The following is an 18,798-nucleotide window of genomic DNA, read 5'->3' as shown; positions in this document are numbered from 1 at the left end:
AGGTAACTATAATGATCCTACCTGGGCTAGAACCTTCTTCTCTGATCCCGAGACGTCTTACTCATGTAAATAATTGATATGTCTGATCCTCTTTAAAGCTGAAGTTACTCATGGGAGTAATGTTTGCCAAGACTGATCATGTGAGGTTTTGCATGGACAGGAGAAGAGAGAGATTCACATATATAGCTCAATCCATAGAGTCAGATTTAAATTTATCCCAGCAGCAGCAACATTAAAAAAGTTATCCTGATTTTAGTTCATATAAAGACAGTTTCTTGTCTAAAGAGTCAAACTAAAAAAAAAAAAAAAAAAAAAAAAAGTTACATGGATCTCAGCAGGAAACCAATTTGTGTCTATGTTCTGAGATCATGTATTTCCCAACATACTCTATTTTAACATTTGGCTTGCCAGGAACTATTCTTATTCATCAATAGTTGAACTGTTTAGTCATATGCTACTGCTAAATGATATTTCACAAGCTAAAGAAAAGTTCTGAGAGCATTAATATGTTAAGTCAAGAAGCTAGAATGCAGGGTTTACGTTTCCTATACCACAAAAAGACTGGGAAAGAGAAAAAAGGTTGGGGACAAAAACCGTCCTTAAGCCAGTCACAGTTTTCACCTAGTTGTTTTTTCAGAAAAATGACCAAAGAAAGTTGAACTTTCTTTCTGCCATATATCCATGGAACATAATTCTAAGATTTCTTTCCATCTGGAAGGGAAGAGTGAAAAAGCTTTAGTTGTCCCTTTAACCATGTGATAAGCTAATCGGAAAAACACGAGAGGTGCGCATGAGAAACCACACCATCTCTAACCATCATTCCCAACTCCTGGGCAAAATACTGAATTTAATTTATGAATATAAATTGCTTAGATAAATGTGCTGTTTGTAATCCACTGCCTGGACCTAAAAAGAACATAATACAAATCCAAGACAGACTAGAGTGATTTAAAATAATTTTCATTTGACAGATGGTTGCAGGAAGAGAGTTCAGTGTGATCTTACTTCTGGTTCCCAGCACATGAGATTACACATCACAAATATCTAGCTCTAAACCGCTTAGTGGCAGCAGCCATAGGACAAGCACAATACTGAGCATGGTTCAGCATGATCTAGAGCACCAATAAAATGAAATGATACAGAAGAACAAATCCACATTCAAAAATAAAAGCTAGTTAAAACGCTTCTGTAATTAAGATAGCAAATATATGCCTTAATAAAGGGGTACAAAGGCCACAACATACCTTGGACTTCAGAATAGAATGTATCCTCTCTGCATGAGACCCAACAACATCGTGGTTGAGAATTTCAACTTTGAATATCTTAGCACATTAACAGTTTCCACAATTGTAACTCAGTCCCCTTGGGCTTGAATAGTATTCTACAGCTGCACAGGGGGTTAAATACTTGCAATATGGCCAAGTGACAGTTGCTCTCAGAGCCACAATTCTGAATTTCCTTCCCCTCATTACCTCCTTCCTCCCTTTAGTCTAGTTTTTGTGGGTTGGAGTCCTTAGCTATTAAGTGATGTTTTAGTATTTGATTTTAAAGAAAAGAAAATAGTAAAGGAAAAAGGGTGAGTTAGTACATTGAAATATTTATTATACCATGTGGAGATCAACAGATTTGAATGTGTCTGTCTGGAATTCAGTACATAAAATGTAGCATGGAAGAAAAGGGTGGAATGGACTGACAGCCTGTGCAGTTTTTTTAAACCAGAAACTGGGAAAGGTTTTTTTTCTCTCATTAAAGGCAAAGTTTTTTAAAAAGTTTTCATTCGAGTTCACTAAGACATGGTAATCGCGGAGTCCTATGACAACTTTTTAGAGTCACTTATCAGAGCAGTACTGCACTTCAATACCAGTGTTTCTACCATCTTTTGTACTAAGAAACAGTTTCACCATAGTTAATTTCTACTTACTAAAACGTTTAGTGACATTTCTGCCAACACTGGCCTTTTAAGAGTTACATAATACAGTGTACCAGAATAACTAACCTGTACACTTCTCACTGCAGTAGCTACAGACACACCAGCATCAGACTTGGCTGCTACTTTGCTTTGTGATAAACAAAATCAAGAACATTTTCACTATGGCCACACTTTCAAGCCACTCTTCAAAACACTTGCACAGTAGGTACAGCTGAGACAGATGGTGAACTAATCAAAGTATGTTCTTGTTTGTTATCTGAAAGAAACTGGTTTAATATTAGCACAGGCCTGAATAATGGCTGAGGCTTTTTGATTTTCAAAGTTTTCAGGCTCTCTTGATTCTCTATATCTAGATGAAAAAACACACACACAATTCCTCCTCAAGGTGAGGGAGAAGAGGGGGAGACATGAACACAACCCTTATATTGTTACAAACTACAGGCAGAACTTTCTTAGATGATGGTACTTAACTTTTGAGTTTACTTCAAATGTTAGTGAAGCTGAGCCAAGGTTTGTTAATTTATGTCATATAAACACAGAATTAACAAGGGTTTTCAATGATTCAACTAAATTATCTTAGGACAGGGGAGCCCACTGACAAACTAAAAGGGTATGGGATTTAGCAAGTAATTCTCTATAATGTCTTTCAAGAGCTACATTTTCCAAACACATTTGCAAGAGTACTCTACCCTAAAAAAATGTATCAGTCTTGGTCTTTGGATCTTCTACTTGTCATTTGACAATTCCTTTAACAAAGCTGTGGCTGAATCTGCAGTAAAGGTACTGTCTGGGATTTGGTATTGGAAAACACAGTCAGCAACTTAAGGAGCTATTCCAGAGAAGAACACTGTTCTTATTCTTCCATGTAATAATAAATGTAAAGATTTGTTGTCAAGAACTCTCTGACTACAGGTATTATCTATTGCTGCCTCTAGGTGTAAATAATTAGTCAGAAGCTCCTGAAACATTATGTTTCCTCTTGACAAATACATTCCTTCAACCAGTTAGTCTCCCAACTAGTTTCAGGCAAGTTTTCTAATGTAAAGGTCCAATGCACTGGAATAAGTAGTAACTTATTACTGAAATGCATCAGACTTTTGCATGTAACCCTTTCAAAGTATAAACAGATGCATAATTTGGATAATCATAAGCTTATCACCATCAAGTCACATAAGACTTCAGATCCAGAGCTAGGGCTTATCCTTTTTCCACCTGACTAGGTCCATTATGCAATTACAAATCTTTGCTTACATGTAGTTCAAGTTCACCTAGTGTCATTGCATTCCCATGCAAGATCCCACACCCTTTAGCTCAATCTCCCTAGATTAATATTGCCTTCAAACTGGCAGACAGCTACTTAATTGATCTTGGGGCTTCCATAACAAATTTCAAGAAAGTTTCTGAAGCTAGATACCACTTACAACATATGGTATTTGTTTGTTCCACTATGATGGCATATGTTGCATTTACATTTGCTCTTTTTTCATTCTTTATGGGGATATGAGAATGTATCTATTTCAAGTCATTTAATTCAGCAAGCCCTCTCTCTGGCTGTTCCTTGAACCAGGGGTGAATGAGGTGTGGAGACTGTGGCAATTAAGTTTTCTGGCACTCCTCTTTGATACATATGTACTGGTATGTTGCAAAATAGCATAAATTACTTTACAGTGTAGTGGTCAGTACTCACTATTACCATTTAAGTAAGTATATAGCTCCCAGAAAATTTTTAAATTATAATATAGTCAGCACAGTATGAAATATTCACTACTCACCACTAACAACTATTACATTAGCATTTCTACAATATATTTGCAAAGCATTCAATTCATATTATTTTACTAATTTATAACAAGCGTTCAAGTTTGTCATATTAACTTACTGCTAATTTGCATGTACAATTATAAAAAGGCCAGGCGCAAGTAAATCCTCTTGGCTCAACAGCTACACTTGCTACAGAACTTCCTAAACAGTTCATGCTCACTTAAGTGATCTCAAAACAGAGAAACACAACCTTTTACTTTACGTACTGTATCATAAGCTTTGGAAGGAAGCAAAGTGTGTTGATACTACTAACCAAGGAGTCTGATTCAGCTTCTGTACATATGCTAACATGCTAAATTCAATTTTGCATTATTCAAAACAATAGTCTAAGATAGTATTGTGATTAAAGCTGCAGAAAAGTATCAGTTCTCCTAGCCTGACAGATACAGTATTTACTCATGGGGAGAAAAAAGTTTGTACTGTCTGAGAAATAATCAGCAACAACTCTATTAACTTCAGCATCTAATACAGGTGGAACCACAAAAAAAGAAAAAAAAAACACAATAACCCTGTGTTTAAATCAAAGGCCCTTAACCCCATGTTTATATTGCATGCAGTTTAATCTCAACATAATGTAATTCCCCCCCCCCAATTAATTAAAAAATATCTTTGGAGCTCTTTCCCCACCCCACGGGACAATCAGAATGGAGACTTCCTCAGGGCTAATGTTTGGACCGAAACCTCTCGTTTGGATCTGACATCGACAACGAAGCTGCTGTTTCAACTTTTCAGAAGGTGAACAATCCCATCCAGAGTCCTGCACTGTGTCGAGGGTGGAAAAAGCATTTACATACTTCCCTTCTGAAACACGTTCACTCAAAAACACACGCTCTCTTTGCAACGGTGTCTCCCTTGAAGCGTATAAAAAGGAAGCCAACCGAAGCTGTGTACAAACCCCACACACCCGCATTACGCTGTAACTTAACTCCCACAGAGAAGCAAGAGCACTGCCAGGACACAGAGATCTGGAACAAAACATGCTTCCCACACCCCCTCCCCATCTCTTACGCTGGGGTAGAAGAGGAGGATGGAAGGTGGTTTTCGAAGCTTGAGTTCACAGGCCTTGGTAGGAAGAGAATTTAAAATGAAAACCATGTGACAGCGGCAAACCCTGTTTTCAGTCACTCCCCCGCTATTAATGATGAGCTGGGGCACCGCACGGACAGCCACAGCCCCCGAAAACGCTACCCTCTGCCACAGGAAAACGTCTCGGTCAGGGCTGACAAGGCCAGGAGAAGGGGCCCCACTTCGCCAGCAGTCCCCAAAGTCATTCTTTTCCTCCCTGGAGGGAGTGTAAGTCCCCACAGCCTCACTTAGAGAATCCAGAGTCAACAGATACCACAAAATGTACTTACTTACAAAGGTAACATTGTCTCACTTCCTCCCCAGACACAGAGAACCACTAGCCCTCGGCTTCCCCCCTAACTGCTGTGTATTTCAACCAAGCCCTACCAGGATCCAAGGCGGGCAGTGCACCACAGCAGCCCAGCTACGCCAAGCCAATGAGCCCCGGCTTCTCCCGCGACTGAGGCAGCGTCCACTCAATCAGCAGCCTGCGAAGGTGGAGCCTAGGCACGCCCAGCAGCACAGCGCTGGAAAGAGAAGCCGCGGAGCTACTTCCTGCTGGGAACCACGTGACTCCTCCAGGTGCTCCAGCTGTGCAGTATTTAATGTCAGTAGCCGAGGCGCTATTGGACAGGCGAGCTTCCTGGCGCTGCAGACCTGCCCCAGGTCACCTGGAGGCAACACTCGGGCTTTAATTAAAGGCTGCCTTTTTTTAGCTCTGGTATTCATTGCTTCCCGGCAACTCGGATTGGTGCATTTAAAAACAACGTGTCTCTGATTTCCCTGTACTGGAGCCTCCTGCAGGAGACAGCAGCTGTTCACCATCTCGGTGTGTCTGGAGCAGGGACTGGGGCAACCCTCCCTCGGATGCTGAATGCTATGCGCAAAGCGATGCTACTCGCTCCCCAAACTCCTCTCCCGCTTACATGGACCTTAGGAGGATTTGGAGCCGTGTGAGCGGTCGGAAGGGACTCGATCGAGGTATTTGCATGCAGGATCCGAGCTCCGCGATTACCATGCGTGTTGGTGACATCTGGCGCTGGCAGCTCCCTGGTCCGAAAGAGGGTAATCTGGACTGAGCCGCGGGAGGTAGACCAGCAGGGACACCCCGCTAACAGCCCAGCCCCCTGCTGAAGTCTGCAGCCCGCCTGAGCCATGGTGAAGGAGGAATGCAAAGCGCTGCTCGATGCGCTCAGCAAGGTGACCGCTTGCTATCGGCACATGGTGCTGACCATCGGGGGCACCTCGGACTCGCAGAACCTGCGGGAGGAGCTGAAGAAGGCTCGGCAGAAAGCCCAGGAGCTGGCGGTGGCCAACAGGAACAAGCTCACCGCGGTCCTGAAGGACAAGACGGTGAGTAAGGAGGACAAGGCTGAATTCGAGAGGCTCTGGGTGATCTTCTCCACTTGCATGGAAATCCTGGAGATTGACATGAGGAGAGCCCTGGAGCTGGGCCAGGAGTTCCCCCTTAACGTGCCCAAAAAGCACCTGATCCAGACGGGCATGAGCGGGGGAACCTCTGGGGTGGCCGCCAGGGCAATGAGCGTCCAGAACATGAAATACGAGGCTGAACACAACATAGATGTAGTGGATTTGAAAGACCTGGAGAACGAGATCAACCAAGTAGGAGAGATGATGTACGAGATGGAGATGAAGGTGAATGTCCCCCAGTGGACAGTAGAGGCTAAACAGGACCCTGGGGATGAACTCAAAACCACCATTAGCGTGGGCGCCTCCTCCATTGGCATGATCTCCGTGGAGGAAAACAAATCCTTTTGCGATATCAGCAAAGTTCTAGCTGGGATCATTTTCTCCGCGGTGCTCATTATTGCTGTTGTCTTGGCGGTGTGTGTGGTAAAACTCTCATAGGCTGGCTGGATGTTCCTGCAAGACAGAGCCACTCCCTCACAAGCATTCATGCAGTATGGTTCGTTTCAAGACGGGTCACTTGGAAGAGCTGACAACATCTTGCATATACAAACAAATCTTTGGATAGCATACAATCTGATCCTGCTTCCAGCATCTGGATGTATGTGGTTTTGGTTGGTTGGTTTGAAAGCTCTAAAGGGGTGGAAAGGTACAGCCTACAATATAGGATGACTTTTGGCTGGTTTTGTAATAGTTAACAGTGTGCAAAGTATCCGGGTATTATCACTACAGGCTATAGCAGGGATTTGTTTGCTATTAATAGATGACTATTCTCAGTAGCCTGAAATTATTGTTCAGTAGGCTCTGATGTTCGTTGCTGGTCCATGTTTACAAAGTAGTTGAGAATTGCACAGGATTTGGGGGTGGACAAGGTGAATGGCTGTGGCAAAGCTAATAGATGTGTGTGTGTTTTCCTCTCAAACACGGGACATTCTGCCCAGAAGAAAAAATGGAAAATCCCAGTAAGAAGATGTAAACAATGACTATTTTCTTAATCCTTGGAGTCTAAACCTAGAAGAGTGTGCTATCAATGTTTTATACCAAATGCACTATTTATACAGATCCTAATTGCACTTTTTGGCACAGCACACGTTAATAATCACTAAAGGAAATCCAAATCTTCAAAAAAGATGGAGAATATCTTCTGTAGAACAGCTTTCGCAGAGAGATATTAACAGGCTCCATCCCTCCCTTTTATATATCTCTTTTTTTATTTTCCCCATCAGAAACACTAATTCTTGCTACTTGTCCAAAATCTTCTTTCCATGCAAGTGATTGAACTTCACATCAGCTGCAAAATTAAATATTCTACATTTATCCAAAATTAGAAGTAGCAATTTTTAGAACAGGTTGTGGCAAACTAACAAAATAATGTAAAGTGAAAACTGATGCTCTAGCTTGTCTGCCTCTATTTCTGCAGCACAAAGAGAGGTCTAATCTCATGTTGACCTCTTACTGTTAATGAGATCTATATACATATCTGCAGGAATCCAGAGGAAACCAGAACTGCAGGGGTCAATCTTGTCTCTTTTATTTGCCTGATTAGGCCAATTGAAATGATTAGAAATGCAGAACAGGGCCTACAGTCGGTATCTTTGATTGGATGTCTGTGCAGTTTTGTGAGAACAAATAAAGCCTAACTTTGACATTTTTTTTTCTTTTTGATTGTTTACATGTAGACAGTTTAAACTCTTTTCCCTCCCCCAATAAAACTCTGAGCACTGACACAACACTGACTTTGAAGAGAATTTCTGTGATCTCTTGCATGTATCCATTTTTTAAATATACAAATTATGTACATCTGTTCTGTTTAAAGTAGACTTGCTTCTATACACACAGATTCTTGAGTAACTATACAATGCCACAGACATAGATTGTACTGTTCAGGCAAATATAAAGACAAGGCACTGCTTTATAGGGTTTAAAATGTAAAGTGATAAATTAGAGATGCCTCTGAATTAAGCATAAAGGACACATTACCAAAATTCACCATGAAATTTGTTGACAAGAAGTTACTGTGCATATGCAGTAGTGTGTATGTGTGTTTAAACAAAATCATGTCAGCTTTCTTAATAAAACAATTTTGTAATTCAAAAGAAGGCAAACATATTTTAAAATATTATTATTAGTCATGTTTATTACAGTTGTGCATAAAGGCAACCAAGAGTGAGCCCCCATTATATGTGGTACCATACAAACACAGAGCAGTAGACAGTTCCTGCCCTGAAGAGCTTACAGTCTAAACAGACAAGATTGGAGGAAGATGCTCTGACACACATGCAGAATTAAGTATGTGATGGAGGCAAAAGTCACGTTTTTTCCGGGGAGGGGGCAGGGCCGGCACTTCCATTTAGGTGGCCTAGGCAATCACCTAGGGCGCCAGGATTATTGGGGGGCAGCATTTTGCCAGGGGGGGAGTGGCAGGCAGCTCCGGTGGACCTGCCGCAGTCATGCCTGCGGACGGTTCACTGCTCCCGCCGCTCCGGTGGACCTCCCGCAGGCACGCCTGCGGCAGCTCCACTGGAGCCGCAGGACCAGCGGACCCTCTCTACAGGAATGCCTGCGGCAGCTCCACCGAAGCCGCGGATCAGCGGACCCTCTGCAGGCACGACTGCAGCAGGTCCACCGGAGCCACGGGACCAGCGTGCAGGGTCGCGAAATGGCCGTGCGCCTAGGGCGCTAAAAACACTAGCGCCGGTCTTGGGAGGTGGGTACTTAGAGGGGATAAGCTAAATAGGAACAGAGTGAAGGGACAGGGCAGGGAAGAAGGTGGTAATGGGACAGGTGTGGAGTGAAGCTGATGTGAAGAGACTGAGGGAGGAGGGGGAACAGGAAGATTGGAGCAAATAGCCAATCAACACAGGAGAGAGGAAGCATAGTCAAAACTGTAGAAAGTTCTCCAAATGACCAAAAATCCCTGCTTTGGTTGCTTCTGTCCTTACTGACTGGAGTTTCTGGCTGGCTCCTCCAGTTTTGTCCTAGTGCCCCATGCCCAGAGTTTATCTTTTAAAACTGAAGACTAGTAAAGTTAGAATTTTGGAGAGCAAATAAAAGCACTTGTATGTCACATTTGAACCTATACAGTGTGTAGCCATGTCGGTCCCAAGATATTAGAGAGACAAGGCAAGTGAGTTAATATCTTTTATTGGACCAACTTCTATTGGTGAGGAAGAGAAGCTGACCCAGAGCTCTTCAAGTCTGGGAAATATCCTCGGAGTGTCACAGCTAAATGTAAGGTGGAACAGAATGTTTAACACATATTTCAAAGGACCATTCATGTTGAAGTGGTCAGTTAACACTAAGTGGAAACACTAATCCATGCTACAACAGTCTGAATTTAAGGCCATATATTGCCCTTGCTCAGCATGTGGAATTTTCATAGATGCTAATGTGAATTCTGCATATGGGTCCAGCCTAGGCTAAGTTTTTGTGCGTTGTGAGGATTCACAGCAAGGCTGTATATTTTTAACCAATACACTTCACTCATTTTACTGGGGTAATTTTGTATGTGGTTATTAATCTGATTGCTTAATGGTCACAAAGATTATTTTGAGAAGAGAGAGAAAGTTTGTATTTTTGGTGCCACTGTTCCAATTTGTCTAGATGGAGACTCGCTGAAACTGCTGTGTGTTGACTTACAAGTGAAGGTCTCCTTCACAACCATAAGGGCTAGACATCTTTCTAAAAATACAGGGAAAAAAAAAGTTTGCTGGAAAACCTTAATACTATAGATTTGGATTGCCACCACCAATCGCTAGATATTCACGTTCACTATTTGCACTCTCCCATCATTCAGTTTACAAGAAACTGAATAAGAGCTAGGACCTTATCCTGTTTTCTTTGCACACCTCTTACTCCTATTGCGCTCATTTAACTTTGGTAAGAGTTTTGGGTGTCCAAGGAAAGCAGTTTTGGTATCTGGTGGATAATAAATGATAATATCCACAAAATTAATTGTCTCAAAGTCCTGAACTGCGTATACTGTCTGTCTTCAGTTAGTTGTATAAGTGTTTTAACAGTAAACAATTTGACGTTTTCAAAAATGAGCCTCAGGTTAATAAATTGTAAATCTGTAGTGTATACAAGACACACAGACTCTGTTACTCAAATCTTTATGTGAGTAGCCCTTATTCATGTAAGTAGCTCCTCTTACTTCAACATGATTATTCCCACAAATAAGCCTTTGCAGGATTGGACCCTGTATCACTCCAAAAACTTAAACTTTTCTATCTCAGCACAAACTGCAGATTTACACATCATTAACTTGTCTCAACAACATCAGTATTATCAACTGAGCTTCCATTAAGGTATGTGATATTAAAAGATAAATAGAAGCCTGACAGCAGGATTGGCACCACGTAATTGGCTAATACCCTACCATTAATCTCCTAAAAATACCCAGTACAACTGTATGTGCAATGTGACATAGTTCAGGGAAACTTACATGCATAAAATCCAAATGGTAATAAACAAAAACCCTTTGTGCAAGTCTGCATCGAGGAGCAGATCCTAGTTGCATCAAATAATCTGAAATTTTGCGTTAGACTTAAATGGGAGCAAGAGCAATTCCTCGCCCAAGTAAATGTTTTATACTTTGGTTCTTACTGCTATTAGAAAGCTTTTTGTATCATGTTAGAATCTTATTATAAATAGAAACTTTACAAATAAGAATATGGGGAGAATGTTAAAACATCCCAATGAGCAACCTGAAAGACATTAACAAGCAATTACAATTTATTTATCCATCTAATACCTTTAAAAAAATAAAAGCTGAAATAAACAATGAAATTTGGTTTCTTGTGAAACAAATTCATCCTTTTTTTTCTGAAATTTCTGTTCAGTTTACAGATTTTCACTCTAAGAATGAACTTTATAATTGTAGTTTGAAGGGATTGGGAAGAATATTTTTGTAAATAAAGATTATTAAAATCAAGCTTTATAATACTGTACATGTTCAGTGTGTGACAAAAATAAAAATATTTTGACTATGATGCTAACCAGGCACCACAAATGTTACTCTGTGTATTCAGAAAGAAATTAAGCAATGTGCATTTTTTTTCAAACTATCAGGTTTTATTTCAAAATACTTGTCTTATCAATATTGCATATCCATTTTAGTATGAGTCTATGAAATATTAAAATCTTATAGTTGAATGAACTTGCATCATTCCATCCTGTGTATGGTGGAATGACATTTTCTATACTTGCAGTAAAACTTGTTATTGTCACTATTATTTCTTCCATTTCAAATAAAGTATGTTCTGTTAACTATCTGGTTCACTTGCAGCAGTAATTAAATTAAAAAAACCCCTTTCAAATATGTCTATTGACAATTAGCTCAATAAACCAGATGATTCTATTTCACTGTAAATCATCTGACTGATATACCAAAATCTCAGATACAAACACCAGAATTTTACATTCCTATTAAAGAAAAAACAAGTACCTTCTGACTACAGATATGAATCTTAAATTCTAATTTTAATGTACCATTTGTGACAGAAATCCCATTGTTTAGAACATATAAAACTAGAGTGGACAAAGTACTAGCATATACTGTACTGCAGAAGACAATGCTGCACTGATGGGATTAAGGACTAGTGCTCAGATCCACAAAGGTATTTAAGCTCCAAAATCAGGAGCCTAAATACCTTTGTGGATCTTGGCCATAGTCCCTAACCTCATCGCTACAGCATTGTCTCCTGCAGTATATTATTTACGAATACTTTGCCCACTCTAGTTTCATTGATTTCAAATGAAGTAAGGAGCCTAAATATCATTAGAGTCTGTGCTTAAATTATATAATACATCTTTTCCATCTCTAATGTCTGGGACCCAAATTCTGTGGTCTTGAGTCAAGCAAAGGTCCTATTGACTGCAATAGAAGTTTTGCTCAACTGAAGGACCACAAAATGTGGTCCTGTGGCTCTCATTACAACAGTGGCAGCTAACTTGTTTCTGTGAAATGTTGCAATTGTTAAACTTGACAAGATTAATTCTGGGATCGTTCCCCATGCATAAAGTTAAGCATATGTATAAGTCTGCAGGATCTGGGCTTTAGCTCATAAACTACTTGAACATCAGACTGTAACTAAATTGGTAATGCTCATGTTCTAAACTAACAGCACAATGTGAACCTCATGGCATCATGAATATGAGGTAGGATTAAAGTCGCAGCATTCAATATACAGAACTATGTAAAAATATTTTCTAATATGAATGAAATTATTCAAAGTAACAATACTGAACAAATTGCACGATGTCAAAGGAGCTTTTGGATTTAAAAATAAAACATATTTGTAACCTGAACAGGGGTGGCTCTAGACATTTCGCCGCCCCAAGCAGGGCGGCATGCCGAGGGGGGGCGCTCTGCCGGTCGCCGGGAGGGCGGCAGGCGGCTCCAGTGGACCCAGGAGGGATGGAGCCTGTTAATATCTCTCTGTGAAAGCATGCCTGCGGGAGGTCTACCGGAGCCGCCTGCTGCCCTCCTGGCGATCTGCAGAGCACCTCCCGTGGCATGCCCCCCCCAGCACGCGCTTGGCATGCTGGGGCCTAGAGCCGCCCCTGAACCTGAAAGATTGATTATAGCCTTTTAAAAAAAATTATGCCAAGGAATGATCATATATACAGAAATGTTTAAATGTTTTCGATGCTTCTGGTCCACATATTTACTCTTCACAGATTTTCATTATATAAAAAGTCTCTCAGGAAGACCATTGGATTATAGTTCTCTTAATGCTTTCTCACAATACGATTATGTTAGTCTTTTAATGCAGGCTGAGTCTGGGCAGAATAGTAGGTCTACACGTGAGCAGTCATTTGCTGTTGTAAGCATACAGTAAAAGGGGGCTTAGTGAAGGAATTGTTTGTTATATCTGACTTACTTGAATAACAATGGAAAGATCTTACTGACAGCTCGTTCACCCGTGCACGTTGGGGAGGGAGGAAAACAGGGTATGTGGGCAAATATGTATTTAATTTTATGACAGTAAAGTATGACTCCTATAAATATTGTTATGCTATTATATAGTTTTAAACATGAAGGTAAAGTACATCTCGTTAAAAGTCCTAAAAGGAAAATAATACAAATTAACTATATAATGAAAGTGATTACAATTTTAAACTTTAAAATGCTTCATTTCAGAATGAGTTACTTTGGATTAATCATGTGGCATATCAGTCCTTACTTGACCAAAGTTGAAGGATAGTTCAAAATATATTTTGAAGTTTTCTGAAAGGAAAAGAATGTAAGTGCTGAATTCTCAAGCGATTTTACTATACAGCTAGATCAGAAGATTCAGCATGGCTTCGATATATAAATTATCTGCTGAACAAGTAAAAAATCATATCAAGGAGTCTTGGAATTATGCCAGAGCTGAACCCTAAGTATCCAAAAAGAAGTTTTGTATCATTCTCCAGTCCAAGATGTGGCATCTAAAATACAGCACAGCACTGATGATAACAACATTGCCTGAATCCATGTACTGCTCTGAGTTAGATTAAACTGTGTTGTATATTATATAAACACACACATCTTTAATATCTTGTAAAATGTAGGTATGGTTGTTGAGAAAATAAATGGAGCAATGACACATTTACAAAGCGTAATGTGAGCTATTCTTAGTTAGTGCTTACACATTGGTTCAGTTGTATGTGATTTGGAGCCCTATTTTTTTTACTTTTTTGGGGGGGTGCGTTATTTGATAGCTTGCATTTTCAGTTTAAAATATTCAATCTGGGGGAGAGGATGTGTTACAAATATAGCTTATCAACAGCCTTAATTTTCTATGTATAAATTGTATACGTCCTGGTCTGATTCTTCTCTCACATTACTGTAAATTAGGAGCAAATCCATTGAGCTCAGTGGAGTGACATCAGTATAAAATTGGCATAAATGAAAGGAGAATCAGGCCCATAGTGTTTATGCTGGTATCGTTAGCTCTATCGGCTGGTTACATTTGCTTAACTTGCCTAAGGAGCCTTTTAGAGGGTGGGCACAAATCAGCACTGAGCAAAGGAGCAGAGTTAAGTTAGTTACATTTGTGTAATATTTAAGATAGTTTACAAATTGGCTGTAAAATGTACTTGTGGTCAAAACCTGCTGCAGTATAAATGGTCCAAACCAGAAGCAAAATAATAAAATAAAACAAAACACATACATACACGCCTCTCTTCAATTACAGTATCGTCAAAAATTAGGAGAGTGTAATGGGCATTCCTATAATTCCCCAAACAGCTTCTTTCATACTGCAAGTTTAAAAGCTATTAGACTGGATTTGGTTAGCTCACGCAATACAAAAAAAAGACAGATTTATTTTAAGATATTTCACAATATTTTTCCCAAATAAAAATTTCAGATTCAGAATAAAAATGTAGTAAATCTTGAAAACAGATTCTGTTCCATGTCTATTCTTATACCTATCACTGTACTGAGTGCCTAAGTGAATATGAAAGCTATTCTAGGTGTATGTGTACTAAATTATTTCCAGCTAAATTAAAACAGATCACAAAACTAGGGAATGTTCCGTATCTTACCAGCACTCCTGCACATTACACCTTTGTGAAAGTTTATGAGGTAAATACTTCTCACTCTACTGAGTGTCTTTGATATTCAAATGGATATTTCTCAATCTGTTGCTGGTGGGTTCTCACAGAAGCCTGTGAAGGTGGTGTCTTGCCTATTATTAACTATATCTTGTATTGCATTTAATATTTAAATGTAACAATATGATTCTAGAAGTTATATCACCCTTGCCTGCTAAGTCTGTTTCTGGTGTGACAGCACTGAATTCAGTGGGCTTTCATCAGTGATGAATTTGCCTGAGGGAATCTATTCCCATGCATGATAATGAAACAGTCTCCCAAAGGTGTGCTGAAGAAAAACACAGTGAAGAGTTTTTATGCATAACATCTAATGATTGGATTTAGTAGACATTAGGAAAACCTCTTATTAAATGCAAAATAACTAAATTAATGAAAATATAAGCACAGATAGACTTAACACTACAAAATTCATAGCTGGCCATTAAGCTTAAGCTTAGATTACAAAGTATGGAAGGATGTCCTGTAATATAGCTGAACACATCTGACCAAACTCAGACCTAGGCTAGGACTAACCTACAAAGTTTTGTGGGCATAGCTACATCAGTCAGAGATGTGGAAAAAAACATACACCACCTAGCTACACCAGCAAGACCCCTGGTGTAGACACAGCTATGCCAACAGAAGAGTGCTTCAGTCACCCTAGCTACTATCATTTAGAGAGGTGGTATAACTGTGCTGAGAGAAAAACTCCTTCTGTTGGCACTCAACATAAGGTACAACTACACTAGCGGTGTATGCCAGTATAGCTACACTGGTAAAGCTATACCACAAAGCCTTTGTAGTGTAGGCAAAGGCTCAACTGTAATTATATGAAAATCACATGGAAGCCTTTGAGACAAATTAAGTGGTGATGAAATGGAGGTGTTAGTTATACATCTGGTTTGACTCACAAAAGTACTGTAACTTGCAATGATTTGGCATTCAGCGCATGTGCAAAAGTAATGTAACTTGCACACCAATGGAGTAGAAAAGGATGTAGCAGGAAAAAACAAGACCTGGCATGTAAGATGAAGAGGTCGGGTGGGTTAATGATCTGATGTTAAAAAAGAGAGAAAGCCAGTTCTACAGTCTTTCCTATACCCTCCTTTTTTTTTTTTTTTTTTTTTTTGCCAGGAACTGATCTAATATTCTTCATCAGTCTGATAGGCAATAATTGAAATTGGGAAAAACTGCTGACACCGATTCCACATTCCTGAGCCATGATCAGACTGAAGAGCCCCAATCTATACTCTATTGTTGTGATGTTTCATTTGATGTAATTGTATACTGCCCCCAAATGTATAATTTTCAATGTGCTGCACAGTTTTGTATTGAAAATGCATTACTACATTCTAGAAGTTGGCTGGGGGCAGATGAACAGAGACAGCTGGATCTGTTGGCACCTATGAAGGTATAGGAGGCAGTTTGAGATTGTGATGTAGGCATGTTTCTGCTAAAATGATCAGTTATGAAATAGTTAACAAGGAAGCCTGGGTTATTTCCACTGCTGATCTTGAAATCAGCAAGAAGCAGCTCATCCTTTACACAATGTGGAACTGGGACATGAGCAGTAAACACAACACAAATATTAGTAGAGACTCCATGACTTGGGGAGGTTCTCTGCAGCTAGGAATTTGGCAATATTTTCTGAACTCGCTCTGCCACACTGTGTCCCCTAAAAGCAGGGCCGGTGCTTCCATTTAGGCGGCCTAGGCAATCGCCTAGGGCGCCAGGATTATGGAGGGGGCGGCATTTTGCCAGCAGGGGGCGGCAGGCGGCTCCAATGGACCTGCCACAGTCGTGCCTGCAGAGGGTCCCCTGGTCCCGCGGCTCCAGTGGAGCTGTCGCAGGCATTCCTGCGGACGGTCCGCTGCTCCTGCAGCTCCGGTGGACCTCCCGCAGGCACGGCTGCGGCAGCTCCACCGGAGCCGCGGACCAGCAGACCCTCTCCACAGGAATGCCTGCGGCAGCTCCACCGGGGCGGACCAGCGCGTGGGGCAGCGAAATGGCCGTGTGCCTAGGGCGCTAAAAACAGTAGCACCAGTCCTGCCTAAAAGGCATATGTAATTAATCACTAGAGGGGTGGGTGCCATCTATTAAAAAGGCCATGTGTTCTTCAGAGCTCTGCTATCCAGTAACAGATCTGGAATGACCCTATTTAGCTTACAAGATCTGACAACATCATAACCTAAGGTTGAAGATCTCTTCGTTAACTTATTAAACATACTGGGCAACACAATGTATATACACAATCCTGATTAATAGGTTGGGGCTAGAGCTGAGTGGAAAACTGTGATAATTTTCAATATTTCAAATTTTTTTCCAGTTATGAATTAGGATGAAATGTCAAAAATTGTCAAAATTTTCAAGAATCAAAATTAAAAAAAAAAAAAGATTCTGGTCAATTGAAACATTATGTTTCAATAATTTCAAAACATTGTTTCAACTTTCACTTTCAAAATATTATAAATTAACTTAGTTTTTTAAATAAAATTGTTTCGAACAAAACTAGAAATTTTCATTTAAAAAATGCCAAATTGGAAAGTTGACAATTTTTAATTTCTAATTTTTTTTGCAATAAATACTTTGAAAGGAGAAATTAATTGAAAATGAACCTTTCCTGCAAAATGTTTTGGTTGCATGAGCTAGCATTTTCTGATGAAAGAAAGTTTCATCAAAAAATTCCTAATGATCTCCAGTTATGGTGGCTATATTTAGTAAGTTACAGAACATTCATAACACCTCAGGCTCTGATCTTGCCAGGTGCACAAAGTAAAGAGGGATAAACTGAGTAGACTGGATAGCTATGGCCCATATCTGCAGCACATGAAACTGGTAATTCAGTAGCTACATTATAAAGGAGACAACTGAGCAGAGGAGTGTGCAGTTCCCTAATGAATGATCCAAAAGATTCAATGGGCAACAGGACAGAGCCAAGACAGAGCACAATTTATGTGTTAAAATCAACTGAGCATTTTAACCATCTCCTTTACCTGACAGGCCTTGCATATGGAACCTTAACACTGGCCAGAAATGAGAAACTGGAATTGCACAGGAAGGATTTTTTTTTTTAAACTTAAAATGAAATCCTTCCACAAAAGTATGACTACTTAACTTGTTATATTTATGGTAAATAAGTTTGGACACTGAAAACAGACTAATCAATCTCACATTGTGCCTCTCATCCTGTAAGGATCTGTGGACTAGAACCCAGTACTATAGACCTGGGGCCCAGATTCAGCTGACATGCCCACGGTGCCACTGAGAGGCCATCCAAAACAATACTCAGGGGAGCACTCTGGAGAGCAAGCACCACAAGGAGTAGCACAAGTAATCCAGAGTGACAGTACCATTTGGCCCTCTGATGGCCAAGCACTCTATTTGACCCTGGACTGTGCACCAGAAAGTTGTGTGGGCAACCAGGCAGACTTTGGGCTTGCTGTGATTCCAGACGTCAACTCATCTCCTGATCTCTGATTCCAGTCTGATTCTGGCCTCCTGATATTAGCCTGGTACTACCTCTGATTTCCAGCCTGACCCTGACTCCTCCTTACTGAACCTGGCTGTAGCAATTCCTCCAACTCCTCCTACCATCCTTGACCACTAGGCAAGACTGTCTATGCCTCAGTCCCTTACACATATCCTAATACAATGCTTGTATATCTGGGATGCAGACACTGCAGGAGAATGTTTAAATCCAAACAAAGTTTTTGGTAGCTCTTTTCTTTCACAAAACCTAAAACTTGGGGCTATATTATGTGATGGTGTCCCTTTAGTATGTTGTTAGTTCTCTTTTGGGAAACACTGAATGAACCCCTGCTGACAGCTTGACCTGATGCGAGTTCTGTTTGGGTTATGTGAGGAGGGAGGGATTGATAAGAGACACCAAATTGGAAAAGGATTCTTTTTTAATCAAGGAGTTAATGTGATAAAATTTGAAAAAGGAAAAATAGGTTAAATAACAGGAAAAA

The 18,798-nt window shown here is 40.3% G+C and overlaps 2 protein-coding genes across 8 annotated transcripts in view; one reads left to right on the top strand and one right to left on the bottom strand.

The window, feature by feature from the left end:
- ANKRD27 (ankyrin repeat domain 27) overlaps positions 1 to 18,798 on the bottom strand; it is a 96,543-nt gene that overhangs the window by 66,201 nt on the left and 11,544 nt on the right. For 2 of the 7 annotated variants that reach the window (XM_050923047.1, XM_050923053.1), the window contains exon 1: positions 5,107 to 5,196. The exons of 1 other annotated variant lie outside the window; for it this stretch is intronic. The gene's annotated coding sequence lies outside the window, so the exon portion shown is untranslated. Of the gene's footprint in view, positions 1 to 621; positions 712 to 4,759; positions 4,821 to 5,106; positions 5,341 to 18,798 lie in introns of those variants that run through there. 4 more of the 7 variants (XM_050923050.1, XM_050923048.1, XM_050923049.1 and 1 more) reach the window with 4 other exon arrangements.
- RGS9BP (regulator of G protein signaling 9 binding protein) lies at positions 5,364 to 8,645 on the top strand. The gene has a single exon (XM_050923124.1). It carries the CDS (start codon positions 5,972 to 5,974, stop codon positions 6,683 to 6,685), a length of 714 nt encoding a protein of 237 aa, XP_050779081.1. The 5' UTR covers positions 5,364 to 5,971; the 3' UTR covers positions 6,686 to 8,645.

The sequence above is a fragment of the Gopherus flavomarginatus genome, chromosome 14 (assembly GCF_025201925.1).
Source record: "Gopherus flavomarginatus isolate rGopFla2 chromosome 14, rGopFla2.mat.asm, whole genome shotgun sequence".
Classification (NCBI taxonomy): Eukaryota; Metazoa; Chordata; order Testudines; family Testudinidae; genus Gopherus; species Gopherus flavomarginatus.
The sequence above is the reverse complement of the archived record's forward strand: the minus strand, read 5'-3'. Positions and strand labels throughout refer to the sequence as shown.

Coding starts and splice junctions, on each gene's coding strand:
- RGS9BP (XM_050923124.1), top strand. CDS start 5,972: ATGGTGAAGGAGGAATGCAAAGCGCTGCTCGATGCGCTCAGCAAGGTG.